This window comes from Lissotriton helveticus, chromosome 11 (genome assembly GCF_964261635.1).
Source record: "Lissotriton helveticus chromosome 11, aLisHel1.1, whole genome shotgun sequence".
In the NCBI taxonomy this organism is placed as follows: domain Eukaryota; kingdom Metazoa; phylum Chordata; class Amphibia; order Caudata; family Salamandridae; genus Lissotriton; species Lissotriton helveticus.
This window is the reverse complement of record NC_136072.1, coordinates 232,475,625-232,489,933: the sequence shown is the minus strand read 5'-3', so window position 1 is coordinate 232,489,933 and position 14,309 is coordinate 232,475,625. Positions and strand designations below refer to the sequence as shown.

General features: G+C 44.2%; 1 protein-coding gene across 2 annotated transcripts in view; it reads left to right on the top strand.

Moving 5' to 3' along the window:
• The window catches only part of HLTF (helicase like transcription factor), a 498,779-nt gene that overhangs the window by 187,902 nt on the left and 296,568 nt on the right, over positions 1-14,309 (top strand). The window contains exons 14-16 of one of the 2 annotated variants that reach the window (XM_078667983.1): positions 6,458-6,539; positions 10,292-10,368; positions 12,762-12,845. In XM_078667983.1, the coding sequence (XP_078524109.1) occupies positions 6,458-6,539; positions 10,292-10,368; positions 12,762-12,845 (243 nt within the window). The remainder of the gene's footprint in view (positions 1-6,457; positions 6,540-10,291; positions 10,369-12,761; positions 12,846-14,309) is intronic. The other variant, XM_078667984.1, reaches the window with a different exon arrangement.

Below are 14,309 nucleotides of genomic sequence, written 5' to 3'. Positions count from 1 at the left end.
GACGCCGCCCATGCGCGCTGACGTCAGTTCTTCTTTTTTCCGCGCCAGCTAGCGCAGATCCGGAGAAGCTCTACCCCTTAGTCATTTTTTGACTAAACTTTTTGATCTTTTTGATCATTTCTCTACTCGAGTCTTCGACTCAGACGGTGCCGGTAGGGATGCGCGGGTTCAAACCCTGTTCCAAGTGCGACCGACTGATGTCGGTTACCGACCCCCATCGCCGGTGCCTTAAGTGTTTATGCCTCGACACGCCGACCGCACCTGCTCCGACTGCAGGGCCCTGACGTCTAAAGCTAGGCGGGAGCGGTCCCGCAAGCGACTCGAGCTCCGGCAGTCGGCCCACGCCGCTCCAGGTCCCGGTCCCACGGGAGGTCGAGGGGCCGGTCGCAGGGTTGGAGTCATCGCAGCTCCGGGAGCGGACATCGGTCGTCAGGATCCAAGTCCTCAGGTAAAAGGCATGAGAGGTCGGAGAGACGTCATCGTTTCTTCGACCCACCCCGACGCTGGCACGATGCGGCCGGGGGTTCGGGTGACACCATCCACGCCGCCTGCCCCACACCTTCGGGTCCCTGGGCATGGCGCGTCACCAGAGGAGGTCGAGCGGTACCTCATGGCCATGAGGTCCCTCCCTTCTCAGCCGGGTCCCGTGGCGCCTTCGGGCCCAGCAGCCCCGGCTGGAGGGCCTAGCGGGTCGAGTGTTTCGGCACCGACGCAGTCGGGTGCTTCGGCCCCGGTGCCGCCGGCGACTTCGGTCCCGGCGCCGCAGGCCCTCACTGCATCCGCTTCCGGATCCGGTTTGTCGCCGGTCGACCTCACGACCTCACCGGCGCCGGCCCTGCGGATGTCGCCCCCGGCGCCCACTGTGGACGCCATCCCCGATCCTCCCTTCGGTCCGGATCTGGCGCTGGAGATCCGACTAGCACTGAAGGCATTCCTCCCCTCTGTCCGGGGGAGTGTAGTGCAGGTGTTCACGGACAACACCACCGCCATGTGGTACTGCAACAAACAGGGTGGGTGGGGTCGTGGACCCTATGCCAGGAGGCTCTACGCCTCTGGCAGTGGCTGGAACATTAGGGCGTGACCCTGGTGGTTCAACACCTGGCAGGTTCTCTGAATGCCAGGGCGGACAAACTCAGCCGTCGGTGCATGGTGGATCACGAATGGCGTCTGAACTCGGACGTGGCGCAAGGCCTCTTTCAGCAATGGGGAGAGCCTTGGTTAGAGCTATTCGCCACAGAAGGGAACGCGCAATGTCATCAGTTCTGCGCGTTGGAATTTCCAAGGCGGCACTCGCTCGGAGACGCTTTTCGTCGCGAGTGGAGTTGCGGTCTATTGTACGCCTTTCCGCCTATACCACTTCTGCCCAGAGTGCTGAAGGAGATCAGGCGCGACCGGGCCCAGGTTATCCTTGTGGCTCCGGACTGGGCACGAAGATACTGGTATCCCGAGCTCCTCAGCATGTCAGTCAATCCCCCGATTCGTCTGCCTCTTCGGGAGGACCTTCTGTCGCAGCAGCAGGGGACGGTTCTCCACCCGAACCTGTCCAGTCTCCACCTACAAGCTTGGAGATTGAGCGGCGGCAGTTGAGGCCATTTGACTTGCCTCCCGAAGTCTGTAATGTGATTCTGGCAGCCAGGCGTCCCTCCACAAAGTCGGTATACGCCTGCAGGTGGAACAGATTTGTGGCATGGTGCACAGCAAAGGATGTGGACCCACTCTCTGCACCCCTTTCTGAGGTTCTCCTCTTTCTTCTTTCTCTTGCCCAGCAGGGCTCTGCTCTGGGCACTATCAAGGGGTACCTTTCTGCCCTTTCCGCCTTCTTAAGGCTACCTGATCAGCCTTCCTTGTTTAAGTCCCCTATTGTAAATAGGTTTTTGAAGGGCATCACACACATTTTCCCTCCTGTTCCTTTCGTGATCCCCCAGTGGGACTTGAATCTTGTGCTTACTTACCTAATGTGTGCTCCTTTTGAGCCGCTACATAACTGTCCTCTCCGTCTTCTTACTTTAAAGACTGCTTTCCTGGTTGCCATCACCTCTGCCAGGAGAGTGAGTGCGCTCCAGGCTCTTTCATCTAAACCCCCTTTCCTTTTTGTCCATCCGGACAAGGTTGTGTTGCGGACGAGACCCTCTTTCCTGCCCAAGGTTGTCACGCCCTTCCACATCGGGCAGTCCATTACCTTGCCCACCTTCTTTCCGCCTCCGCATCCCTCGAAAGAGGAAGAGAGGCTCCTCCGTCTGGACCCAAAACGTGCGCCCTCTTACTTTCTGGATCGCACATGCCAGTTCCGGGTGGATGACCAACTCTTTGTTGGTCACGTGGGCGCTAAGAAGGGAAAGGCGGTGCACAAGCGGACCATCTCTCGGTGGATCATCTTGTGTATCCAGGCATGTTACTCCTTGGCTAAGAAGGAGCCCCCTGTTGGATTGCGGGCTCATTCCACTCGGGCCACGGCGACTACCACTGCCCTGGGCCGAAGAGTGCCCTTGCAGGACATTTGCCAGGCAGCTACGTGGGCCTCGCTGCACACGTTTGCACGACACTACTGCCTGGACAGCCAAGTCCGGAGGGATGGCTTCTTTGGCCGTTCCGTCCTCCAGGACTTTCTGGTGTGATTATTAGTTCGCAGACCCACCACCGGGGTTGGTATTGCTGGGGTATCTATTTTAAGGTAAGGAATCTATCACTAACGTGTCTCTTTCAGATGCACAAGTTACTACTTGTGTAATGATATATCTGTAAGAGACATTAGTTAGTGATAGATTCCTTACCGACCCACCCATCCTCCCCGTTTCTGCGAACCGATATCTAGGGTTAAGGGCATCCCCTTTCAGGACCCTAATTTCATGGCACCAGTGTTGGTTCTATCATGGCTCTGCGTATCTGGCGCGGAAAAGCTGTGTATCAGAACTGACGTCAGCGCGCATGGGCGGCGTCTAAGAACTCCGACGACGTCATTCCGGCGCTAACGGCGCCGACGACGGACGCGGAGCCGCGGACGACGCCTACCGACGCGCAGGGGTATTGCTACGCAAAACTTTCCGGATCTAGTCTGACGCCTGGGGATATTCTAAGGTAAGGAATCTATCACTAACTAATGTCTCTTACAGATATATCGTTACACAAGTAGTAACTTGTGCTTCAGGTTTTATAAAAATCTTGTGATGTTATGTAACTGTTGGATTGATCCATTCATATTTTCTATTTATTGATTAGAATTAATGTGTGCAATTTTTGCGACTGAATAAAAAGATTCTGTGTGTTGCTTATAGATCAAATATCAAAGAAATAGATTTTGTTGTAAGCGGTAAATGTAATACTTTATTGTAATTTATGCATCCGGAGAAGTCAGAATCCGGCTTCTACTGGCTGTTCTTTATCCTGAAGAAGGCATATGTTGAGTGTTTGAAGATATTCTCAAATAGCTTCATGCATATATTGGGGATCTTCATATTAAGTTGTGTTGTGCCTTTCATTTGCTTCTGAAAGCTGTCAATATGCTAAGGACTGGACGCTGGTATGCTTACGTTTTTGCTAAACTCTCCCTTTCCCTAAAGCTGTAGAAACCATCGCCAGTCATTCACTCTAGAACTCTCACATGAGACGTAGCTGCATTTTCTTTTAGAAAATGTCAGCATGAAACTTATGCCGGTTGGTTCTTCACTATTTCCAATAGACCTACTCACATTACTTTCATTAGTCATCCAGTAGTCCAGGGACATATGTATTGTCAAAGAAACCCACTCATTATACATAAATCATTGATTGAAGTTGATGTGATGTTGGCATCTCTGTGTGATTTTGTTCACCTATGTTACACCTACAATGAGGAAATTACCTAAAATGAGCACACAAATAGGTTGTAAAAGTACAGAGCCCTCAAAATCAAGTATCCAGACTCTGCCTCAACCCAAAGAAATTGGGCAACACATCACTAGCACGTAAAGATTTCATTGGCATCCAGTAGCACTGAATACGAAGCACAGGACCTCCAGTATCTGTGATATTAAGTAAGGCAAACTGAATTACATAAGTCAGTAGATTTGTAAGAAGCTTAGCATTAAACTATGGAATGCATGGTGTTCAGCGCTCAAGATACTTCAAAGTCTGACTACCTTCAAGAAAAACTGAAAACCTGTCTGCTCAAAGAGGCTTTGCCATCCCTCTGAAGCTTTTGGGGATTCCCATTCTTCTCATCGGACAGGGCTCCAAATAAGACAAAGTGAGCACCAAGGGTGAGACTAACTGAGTAACCATCAAACTGCCCTAGATCTACCACAGATATTGTTTTAACTTCTGCTGAGTTACGGGTCAAGTTAAGGTCTTTTTGCCTTTACTCTACAGCACAATACAGTGGCTACCGTTGCAACTAGCACCTAACAAACCTAATACATAAATTGTGTTTACCAAACAAATTGGAGTTCTCACACTTTTCAGTAAATAACTCTCCAGTTTAATAGCAAATTAGTTTCATGAAATTATATTACCAACAAAGTTACTACTGAAATAACAGTGGCGATAAAATAGCCACAAATTCTGTCTGCATGTCGAGCGTTATGAAAAGGTCACAGGTTCTTTGGGAGAAAAAGTGTCTGATAAAGATCCACAGGCACCAAAAATGCACAGCAACAATGAAAAAGCACCAATAACATTGAGTGGCAGGTGGCAATCCATCCCAAACAAATTCCCACTTTTCTGGGGTGTAGGCACACAGATAAAACAGTTTACGAAAATGAAAAATACAGTAACGAAGATAATCTGAAAAGCAAAAATAAAATGCATACAACACTTTTATAAAAAAAAAAACCTGTGCATTAAACCCATTTTATTAACTGCAGAAGGAGAAACCGCACTGATTTGTTTTGCATTTCAATTCCTGGATTTTGGTAGAAGGTGTGTTTTTCTGCATTGATTGCTTTGGAAAGAAATTAAAGGCAGTTTTGAGTATAATTGGGTTCCTTTTAATATTGAGAAGTTCTGATTTATTTTATTTCCCAAACCTAAATTCTAATGGATACCCAATCCTGCAGATTCTAGAGACTGAACCCTTGAACCTGGAGCCACTCTGGATCTGTAACTTTTTCAGGCATACTTCTGCAACCAGAAAGATATGCCTTAAGAAGTAGGATGACCTGTTTTGTTTTAATTTGGGCTCACTGTAAATACCATATTAAATATGGCGCACTGAAAACAACAAGTGAGGTGGGACAATATTGTCCCCTCTAGAAACAAATTCTCCATTATTAATAGATTTACAGGATCTCTGTGGCATGGATAAGTCTTCAGATGTAAAGTTTGCTATTCCAAAGTTACTGGCGCAGATGGAACACGTATTATTTTCCACTGAAACAAACAAACATCATTCCACCAAAAGTGAACTTTTAGAGATTTTTTTTCTAGCCACCCTTTTTCAATACATTGAGGACCAATAATTATTTCCACAGTAAATAACCCCTGAAACTCATATGGTTTATCCTCAAATTTCTCCAAGATGATCTCTTTTGATGATGTAAATACCTTAATCGCTCAGAAGAAACTAACACAATAGTATTCTAAATTTATGGATTATGCAGCATAGAGTTTACAATTTCGGAAAGTGGGATAATAGAAGAGTGAGAGAGATTTAGTGTCTTGTTGGGTTGTGGCTAAATAATGATAAGGTTGAATAATCCTAATTATGGCTACAAGAGATTAAATGATTGTATACATAATTTGATATTTCCATGAGTCTTTATTTGTGCACACTATGAATATTAATGTTCATTTCTACCAATTTGTATGTTATGAAATAATTATAAACATATTAATTAGAATTATCCTATTCAGTACTATCTGTTTCTCTTTGTATTGCTCCCTTTTAAATTAAAAAGACTGCTGAAATTGACAGTCTCAGCGCACTTTGAAATCTAAAACTATCCATCAGAGATTACACTGCCTTTCAGTAAGGGCTCTGACTAACCAGGTTGATCAGAGTTGAGGCAAACTGCTGTATAATCAGCCAGCATAGAGAAGTGATGCAAGGAAATACCACTCTTACCCCCATTGATCCACCTGATCTGCCTTCACACCTTCTCCGGAGAGTTTGGTGTGTAAACACAACCTCTTTGTGGAGAGCAATTTATACTCTGTACATGTCACTTCCAGCAATGAAGTGGAACACTGTTTTGAGCTCAGTGAGAACCATGTAGCTCCAGAGACAAGAAACAGCTAATACATTTCCGGATCTACTCTTATCATCTGAAACAAGAGCTTCTTGTAAGGAATCAGAGAATCCTACAAAAAGAAAGTTACAAAAGGTAAGTAACGTGCTCATTTGTCCCAGACATTTATGATGCTTATTGTATAGAGACACTGCATTAATCAACAAGCAGCCTATTACCATTAGTCCTTTACTACCTTTCCTTTGACTGGCTTTGTTTAATTTGTTTTTTGCTTTGTTTATATGTTTATGATGTAGCCCAAAACACCAAAGTTTGTATGGATGTGAAAGAAAAAAGAATTCAGGCTGGACCAGAAACATCTGCTGGACGCCCAAAAAGGTACACTCTTAAAACTATGATGATTTGTGCACTTCCATTGTAAGAAGGCTCCATTGATTCAAATGTTTTGATACATTCACGTCAATATTTACATAACCAACTAAAAGCTAATAAACTAGCTATGAATTTCCATAAGTCTTTTAACCTTTGGAATATTTTCATTTGCTACATTACCTACAAATGTTTCTGCAGGTTTTTCTACCTAACCCCTTCCGTGTCACCGAACTCAGTACTGAAATGTCACAATAAAGTAATCCCTCTCTTTTATCTGGCTGCACTCTCCCTCAACTCATTTATGAATTGTTTTAATATATTTTTGTTCCAGCAGTTCCTTAGATGGAATGTATTACCCTTTAATCTGTCTTTTGTTTCTTTTTCTAGTGCAGCCTTTACCCCACTATCTCTGTCAGCTATGCTGCTCTGTACATAAAACCGATCTAAGGCGCTTTAGCACAACCAACTCTGCTTTTATAAAATGACAGAAGGTCACATGCTAAAAGCCCTTGAAAAATAGCCACATTGTGAGACTTTATCACCACCTCACCAAATGGTACAAGCGGGTTCCCAGTATCAGATTAAAGTCAAACTTTTATGTTTCTGTTTTGCTTTTTATTAAACATGTAATATATACACTATTGGCGAGAGTAGACTATAGTTCTGGTGAAATTTGTTTTTGCTTAGGTAAATTTCCAGTAATTGGTCCTTTTGACAATGCTGCACAGATGTTTCAAAAGATAAGTATTTGCACGAGGATTTGATTTTGGAGGCGTTGTGCGAATGGCTCAGGGGGCGGCTATAGGGGCACCCCAGAAATGGTGTTTTCCTTTTCCAATAAATCGAAAGAAATTTGCTTAGAAACTGCTGGACAGTATGGCTTACCATCGAGACTAAGTAGGCTGTTTCACATTAATCAAAATACGTCTGGCAATTTTTGAAGTAACGACATAAGAGTGTCATACTCACATATAGTGAGCGTGTGTATATAGATTCAAACTTCAGTAAAGCTTTTGCACTGCTTGTATGGCTTGCGATTTGGCAGTTCTAATTCACCTGTGATAAACATAGTGCAATCAAAAAAAAGATTATTGACAGCCCATGGGGTACAGAGGGGTAGAATATGCCATTTAATTTAAAAACTACTGATTTCTGCATATGTTGTCTACATGTAATGACATTAAGACTATTATTATTATTATTATAGAGGCTTTTATAACGCGCTCTGCTACTAAATAGTATAGTATCCTGGCGCGAAGAGAAAAGAAGGGGACAGATCACAGTAAATGCAAAAGAGGGACAGCTATTAGGCATTGGTGTTGAAGAGGTAGGTTTTTAGGCCTTTCCTGAAAGCCATGATGGTAGGGGCTGTTCTCAGTTGCAGAGGCAGGGTATTCCAAGCTCTCGCTGCTCTGACAGAAATGGATTGTCCACCAAGCCTGCTATATTTGAACTTTGATACAGTCATTTGATGAAGATTGCTTGATCTGAGAGGGCGGTTGGGGGCATAAAGAGAGAATCTTTTTCTCAAATAGGTTGGGCCTGTTAGGTGGAGTGCTCGGTATGCTAACACAAGGATCTTGAATAAGATCCTTTGAGCCACTGGAAGCCAGTGAAGGTCTCGGAGTGGTTGGCGGACGCTAGATCTTCTGGGGATGTTAAACAGCAGCCGAACCGCAGTATTTTGGATGACTTGGAGGCGGTGGATCAGATAGGCTGGGAGTCCGCAGTAGAGAGCATTCGCGTAATCCAATCTGGATAATATCAGAGCGCGAATGACCGTCTCCTTAGCTGATCGCGGAAGCAGAGGAAGGAATCTGCGTAGAGTTTTGAGAGTGGAGAAGCAGATTCCGGTGAGTTTTTTCAGGTGATCTTCAAATCTGAGATTATTGCTAAACCAGATTCCTAGGTTTTTTGCAGGTCCACCTGTGGATTTGGGGCTGGGAAAATCGCTGGGCCAGAGAGAATCATAGAAATTATCTGGGAAGGAGCCGTACAGCAGAATCTCAGATTTGCTCTCATTACACTTAAGTTGAGCCAAGGCCAGCCAGCGGAAGACCGATGATAAGCAGAATTGGACTCTCGTTGTGTCCAGGTTGTTTTTGGGCCATGTAAACAAGAGCTGGGTATCATCGGCGTAGGCCATAATTTTGGCCCCTAGCTGTTCCGCAAGATAGATAAGGGGGGTCATATAGACATTAAAAAGCAGGGGGCTTAAGGTGGAGCCCTGAGGTACGCCAGTTGAGAGTTTTTTGGGAGAGGAAGAGAAAGGTGGCATCCACACTTGCTGGGACCTGTCATCTAAGAAAGATCTTAGCCATCCGAGGGCAGGGCCAGTTATGCCTATATCTGCTAGTCTGGTAAGTAGGAGGGAGTGAGGGACCGTATCGAAGGCGGCAGAGAGGTCCAATAAAATCAGCGCCGCTCTGCCACCTCCGTCTAAGCACTCACGAATAGCCTCAGAGACCTCAACTAGGGCCGTCTCTGTGCTGAAAGCAGCTCTAAAGCCTGATTGCGCAGGGTGGAGAGCTTGAGAGTTTTCTACGAATCGGTCCAGCTGTGAAAATGCAGCTTTTTCGCATATCTTTGTTAGACCTGGCAGTAAAGAAATGGGCCGGAAGTTAGCGGGAGTTTTTGGATCTAGGCCATTTTTCTTAAGGAGTGGTAGCAGTTTTGCCTGTTTCCAGCAAGCTGGGACTGTGGCGCTGGAAAAAGAGAGGTTCACAATATGCGTCACCTCTTGGCCGACTGTGTTAGCCAGGCCTGCAAGGACTCTGGCTGGGCAGGGGTCCACAGGGGAACCTGATTTTAAGGTAGCCAGAATTTTCACGACCTCAGTTGTATTCACTGGAGTGAAGAGGGCAAACTGGTCCGTAGAAGTGGGCATAGTGGGAGCAGGAGTAGTCATGGAGGCTGGAAAATTGTTACATACAGTAAGCAGATCATCTTGGATTTTGTCAATTTTTTCCACAAAAAACACAGAGTTCTTCACACCATTTTGCCGATGAGGCTAGAAGAGGGTGAGCGGCGCAAGGGGAAACAAAACTTTTGACAACAGCAAAGATTTCTGCGCTGTTGTTATTGGCCTTGGAAATGCGCCCTTCATAGTATGAGCTTTTTGCCGCTTTAATTGCAGCATAATATTTCTTTTGAGCTGTTCTAAGTTCTTTCTTGGCCTCGGGGAGGTATGCTTGTCTCCAACGTCTTTCGAGTTTTTTGCAGCCTGATTTAAGATCACGGAGGATGTTGGAGAACCAGGGTTTAGAAGGGGAGGAGCGAACTCTACAGACGCGACCTGATTTGGTTGAAAGAGCAACACCTTCTTCAATCCATGAATTGAATAAGCTCACTGCTGGTTCAACTTCTGAAGGCAGTGAGGGGCGAGAGGTATCGAGATGATCACAGAGCAGAGCTAAATTAATTTTCTGTGTATGAGACTAGCAACTAAAAAAATGACCCAGGAGAGTGCAAAATTCCTGTGATCACCAGTCTAGCTGGTGGAGGCCATAAACCCTAGCAGCTTGGACCTGTTTTGGTCAGACATGGAATAATTGCTAAAGTGGGATCTAAAAATAGGGAGACCCACACTTGGCCTATCACAGGATGTCTACAGCAGACACCCAGTAGTATCACCCATGCTTCTCGTGCTAACTCCCCAACTTTTGCTAATGTTCTGGGTAGCAATTATCCCGTGAACCAGCTCACCCATTTCATATGTATGTTAGCTGTTAAGTTAATGTCTTGTTCTTTTATTCCAGGCTGCAAGCCAAAAAAGTGATATATACGTTGAGCAGTGATTCAGAGGATGAAGAATTGATGCCTTCAAAACCAAAAGGTATACTTTTTTGTGTTTTTTATTGTCGCTTTATGATCATCATAGTCTAATTTTTTTCATACCGATTTTGTACAGTAAGGTTTCTTATAGGAAATGCTATGTTATCTACTTGTAACAGTAGGCCTTCCAGTACCCTGTGCAAATCCAGAATATTTATGGTGCAAAATACTTTGACAGATGTATTAGATAGTTTTTTAAAAAAAAGTCTGAGCCTCTGTCTGCTGACATTAGTGAGTTGTTATGGAATAACAAACGCCAACATTTCTGCCAATAGAGGCGGTTGAGAATGTCACATAGGTCTTGGCATGATAACACATTGAGAACATTTGCTGGCAGTAAGACTTATTGTTATAATGATATTGTTACATGCTCAGACCTACTTAATGAAATTCGTTGATTAGTGCAACATGATGCATTCAAGTGCTGGAACAGATTTCAGCACCAATTAATTATAGTTTCATTGAATATGAATCTAAATTATACAGTTTCATCAATTTTACCAAGTACACTGCATTTGCAGAGTTGTTAAAAATGGGGGCCAACTGGTGCTCCTGACTTCAGGTTATGCGCAACACAGTAGCAATGTTGGTAAAAAGGTGAAAGAGATAGCATATGTTGTCTCTTCTGGCAGTTCACATTCCACCCTGCCTTGCAGATTGCCCTTATCGTAGCGCTGGTTAGTTTAATAAGTAGCTGTGTAGTCACCTCTTCATGACTCTACAATGGCACGAGTCACGATGGTTCTTGTGGCTCACGAAATACGAGAGTTGTATCTGTATACCTAGCTTGTATCTAAAAACCTCAATAAAATCTGTTAAAAATAAAAACTATGACACGAGTCACTTTACTCTCAATGAAGACTCTAGACCTCAATCTCAATGGCAAGATATATATTGTTACAAAAAAAGAGGCAGTGTTAAAAGTGTTTATAGTCTTATTAGTTTTTTATGTTACATGCTGTCTCCTTGCAGAGTATTATAATAAATTAATAATGTAAAAAGGCTATGTTGACCAAAGAATTTTGGGTGGAAATGTTTGTGTTTTAGAATATATAAGTTGTGAGGGAATTTTATTTGTTTTGTGTTTGTTTTTACAAGGATAACTAGTCAATTGTGTGATATGTATGAGCTGAATCAATGTTATTTTCAATTTTGTATTTCTATAAGAATTGTTGGAAATTCAAATTTTACAACAAAAAAAAGTGCCAAATATGTTTGGGAGCCACCTATTATTTATCACGAGACTCTGCAAGGATTATCAGCAAGCAACTCTTTTAGAAGTTCCTCAACTGCGTATTTGTCCAGTTGGTGAAAACCAGAAACTGCTTATTTAACCCTTGGTCTAATCTCAGGACCCTTCCTTTTGTTAAACAGTTTTAAGGCATCTGCAGATTTAGAAAGTCATGATGTAGGCTCACTCCTTGTTGTTTTTAAATATCTCCCCTTCCCAAGCTGAAATGGAACCTATCGACTACCTATTGTTAGAACCCTCTCCCTATAATGCATGCAGGAGTTGTAATCCTTTCTTATACCTATTTACATATATAGGCAGACAAAAGTCGAAGAGTGTCTGTAGCAAAGTTGTATTTGGGTCCCTTCTGCACTTGTTACAGATAAGATGGCAAAGTCTCACCCTGCAGGTGAATGGAGTTATCTTGTAAACACAGGGGAGCGTAAGGGTAACACTCATGTTTTCTGCTCAGTGTTGTCACATATTTCTATGTAAATTAGTCTCCATAGTGCCCAACTTTATTGCTTAGGCAGTGAAGAGACTCCGTGAGCTATGTAGAGGGAGCAGAAACCAACTTTTGTGGGCTCTGTTCCTTCCTTGGAGATTTGAAAAGCTACCACTTTGGTTGTGTTGCTTATTTTTGCTAAATGGTTACTTAAGCTTGACAATTGCAGCGTAGGCTTTGTTAGAATGATCAATGGTTTAAAATAGTTTTTGGATATATGTTTTTCTTCTTGTTATCTGAGTTGCCTTTGTTCAAATTTGCTGGGAAAATCCTTAAGAAATTGATGGAAAGCAGCAATACTATCCTTTTGAAAGAAAAAAGCTATTTTTAGCATTGTGTTCCTTCAAGTTCCTTATCTTCTCTCAACATTCCCACATATTTTGGGAACTTTTGAGTCCCTCTGATTAGAAATATATGCAAACTAATAAGAATGGGTCTGGTGTGCTGTTTATAACATATGGTTAGACCAGTCAGAGTAATGGTGCAAATGTGTGGCACCTTCAAAGTGAGTACTGTTCACTTGCACAGTGATAAAATGGAAAAGGTTTCAAATAGACCCAACTTGTCATGTTGGTTATTTGTGCATGACATGAGAGGTGATAACGTTAAAATAATTTTCTTATTTTATATTTAACATGTGTGTCTCTTAACACTGCAGTTCGCTGTTTACAGCAAGATGAAGACTTTGCAGCTTCTTTAGCTGGATCACCTTGTACAGTAGGAAAGAAACCTAAAAGTAAAGGTAATAAAGCTTTGCATTAGGGAGCTTTACTAGCTGCTGAAGTGATTGTGCTTGATTTTCTAAATAGTTTTGTACTTATAACGTCCTCCTCGCATCAATAGTGTCACGTTGGGCCAGTAGCACTTTTTGAACAGAATCATCTTTTATGTTCGATACTTTATTGACTGTGAAACTTTTAGTAAGTGATATGATATGTGGGAAATGTGTGCATAGTGTTTTTTAGTTTCACATGGATAAGACTTCAGAAATAGTTTTGGGGACATTTTTGAGAATAAAATTGTCAAATATTGTGCTGATCATAGTTGACCCAATTAGAGTGACACGATGAGACTATAGGCAAAATATATGAAAATGTGTACATATTCGAAATATATGAATCTTGATTTAAATTATAAAACATTTTTTCCCACTTCCTCGGACATCCTCTGCGCTTATAGATCACCTTCTCCGCCCTCTGGCACCAATCGAGGTTGTTCTCCCACTCTTCCACTGTGGGTACCACATCGCTACCCCACAATCTAGCTAGGTTTCTCTTGGCCACCATGCTTGCCAATGCTAACCAGGCCTTGTCCCATTTGGGCCATGTAATATCACTTGTTACCCCTAGTTAAATTATAAAATTAATGAAGAAATTAATTGATAACATCTGATAGAGACTACTAGCCGCAGATTCCTTAACATAGAATTATCCCCAGGCGTGAGACTGGATCCGGAAAATTTTCTTTGCCACAGCATCTCTGCGCACCGGGGGCCGTACCGCGTGACGTCAGCGAGGTCACATAAACCCCACCCCGGCGCTGACATCAGTTTTTCTCATTTCCGTGTGCAACGCGAATCCGGATGGTGTCCTGGCCTGTTTTCAGGCCTTCTCTTTCACGCTTTGTGTTTTTGGAACAGTGTGCAAATGTCTTCGGGCATCAAGACGTGTACCTCCTGTGCACTTCAGATGTCGGCAATGGACCCTCACCTGATTTGTATGTGGTGTCTGGGCGAGCACCATGACTCTATGGACTGCGACGCCTGTCAGGACCTCAAACTCAAGTCACGGCGAGAGCGTCGGATGACATTGCTGTCGGCCTGCTTGTCCAGGTCAGTGTTGTCCCAGCGTCCATCCTCCACCTCGGAAACCAGGAGCCGCCGGTTTCGGCTGCGACGTCACCCTTCACCGAGACTTCAAGTGCGCCCTCGCCAACTGGTAGGTCCTGCAGCTTGTCTCTGCGGCCTTGTCCTCCTTCGGCAGATGACGCGGGTCCCTCCCGGGACGTGCACCCCCGTCAGTCGCCACCCTATCCGCCTTTTCCGGGCATCTGGCGACTAGGGCCCAAATGAGACGTTTGCGGATCCCTTGCCTCGCATGGGGCCTTGCGCGGAGGCAAGTTTCGGCTTCAGGTTGGATGGGGGTGATGTCGTCAAGGGGTAGTTCTTCGGGGCTCTACTCTTCGGCACCTGGCGTCCCTGCCTCGC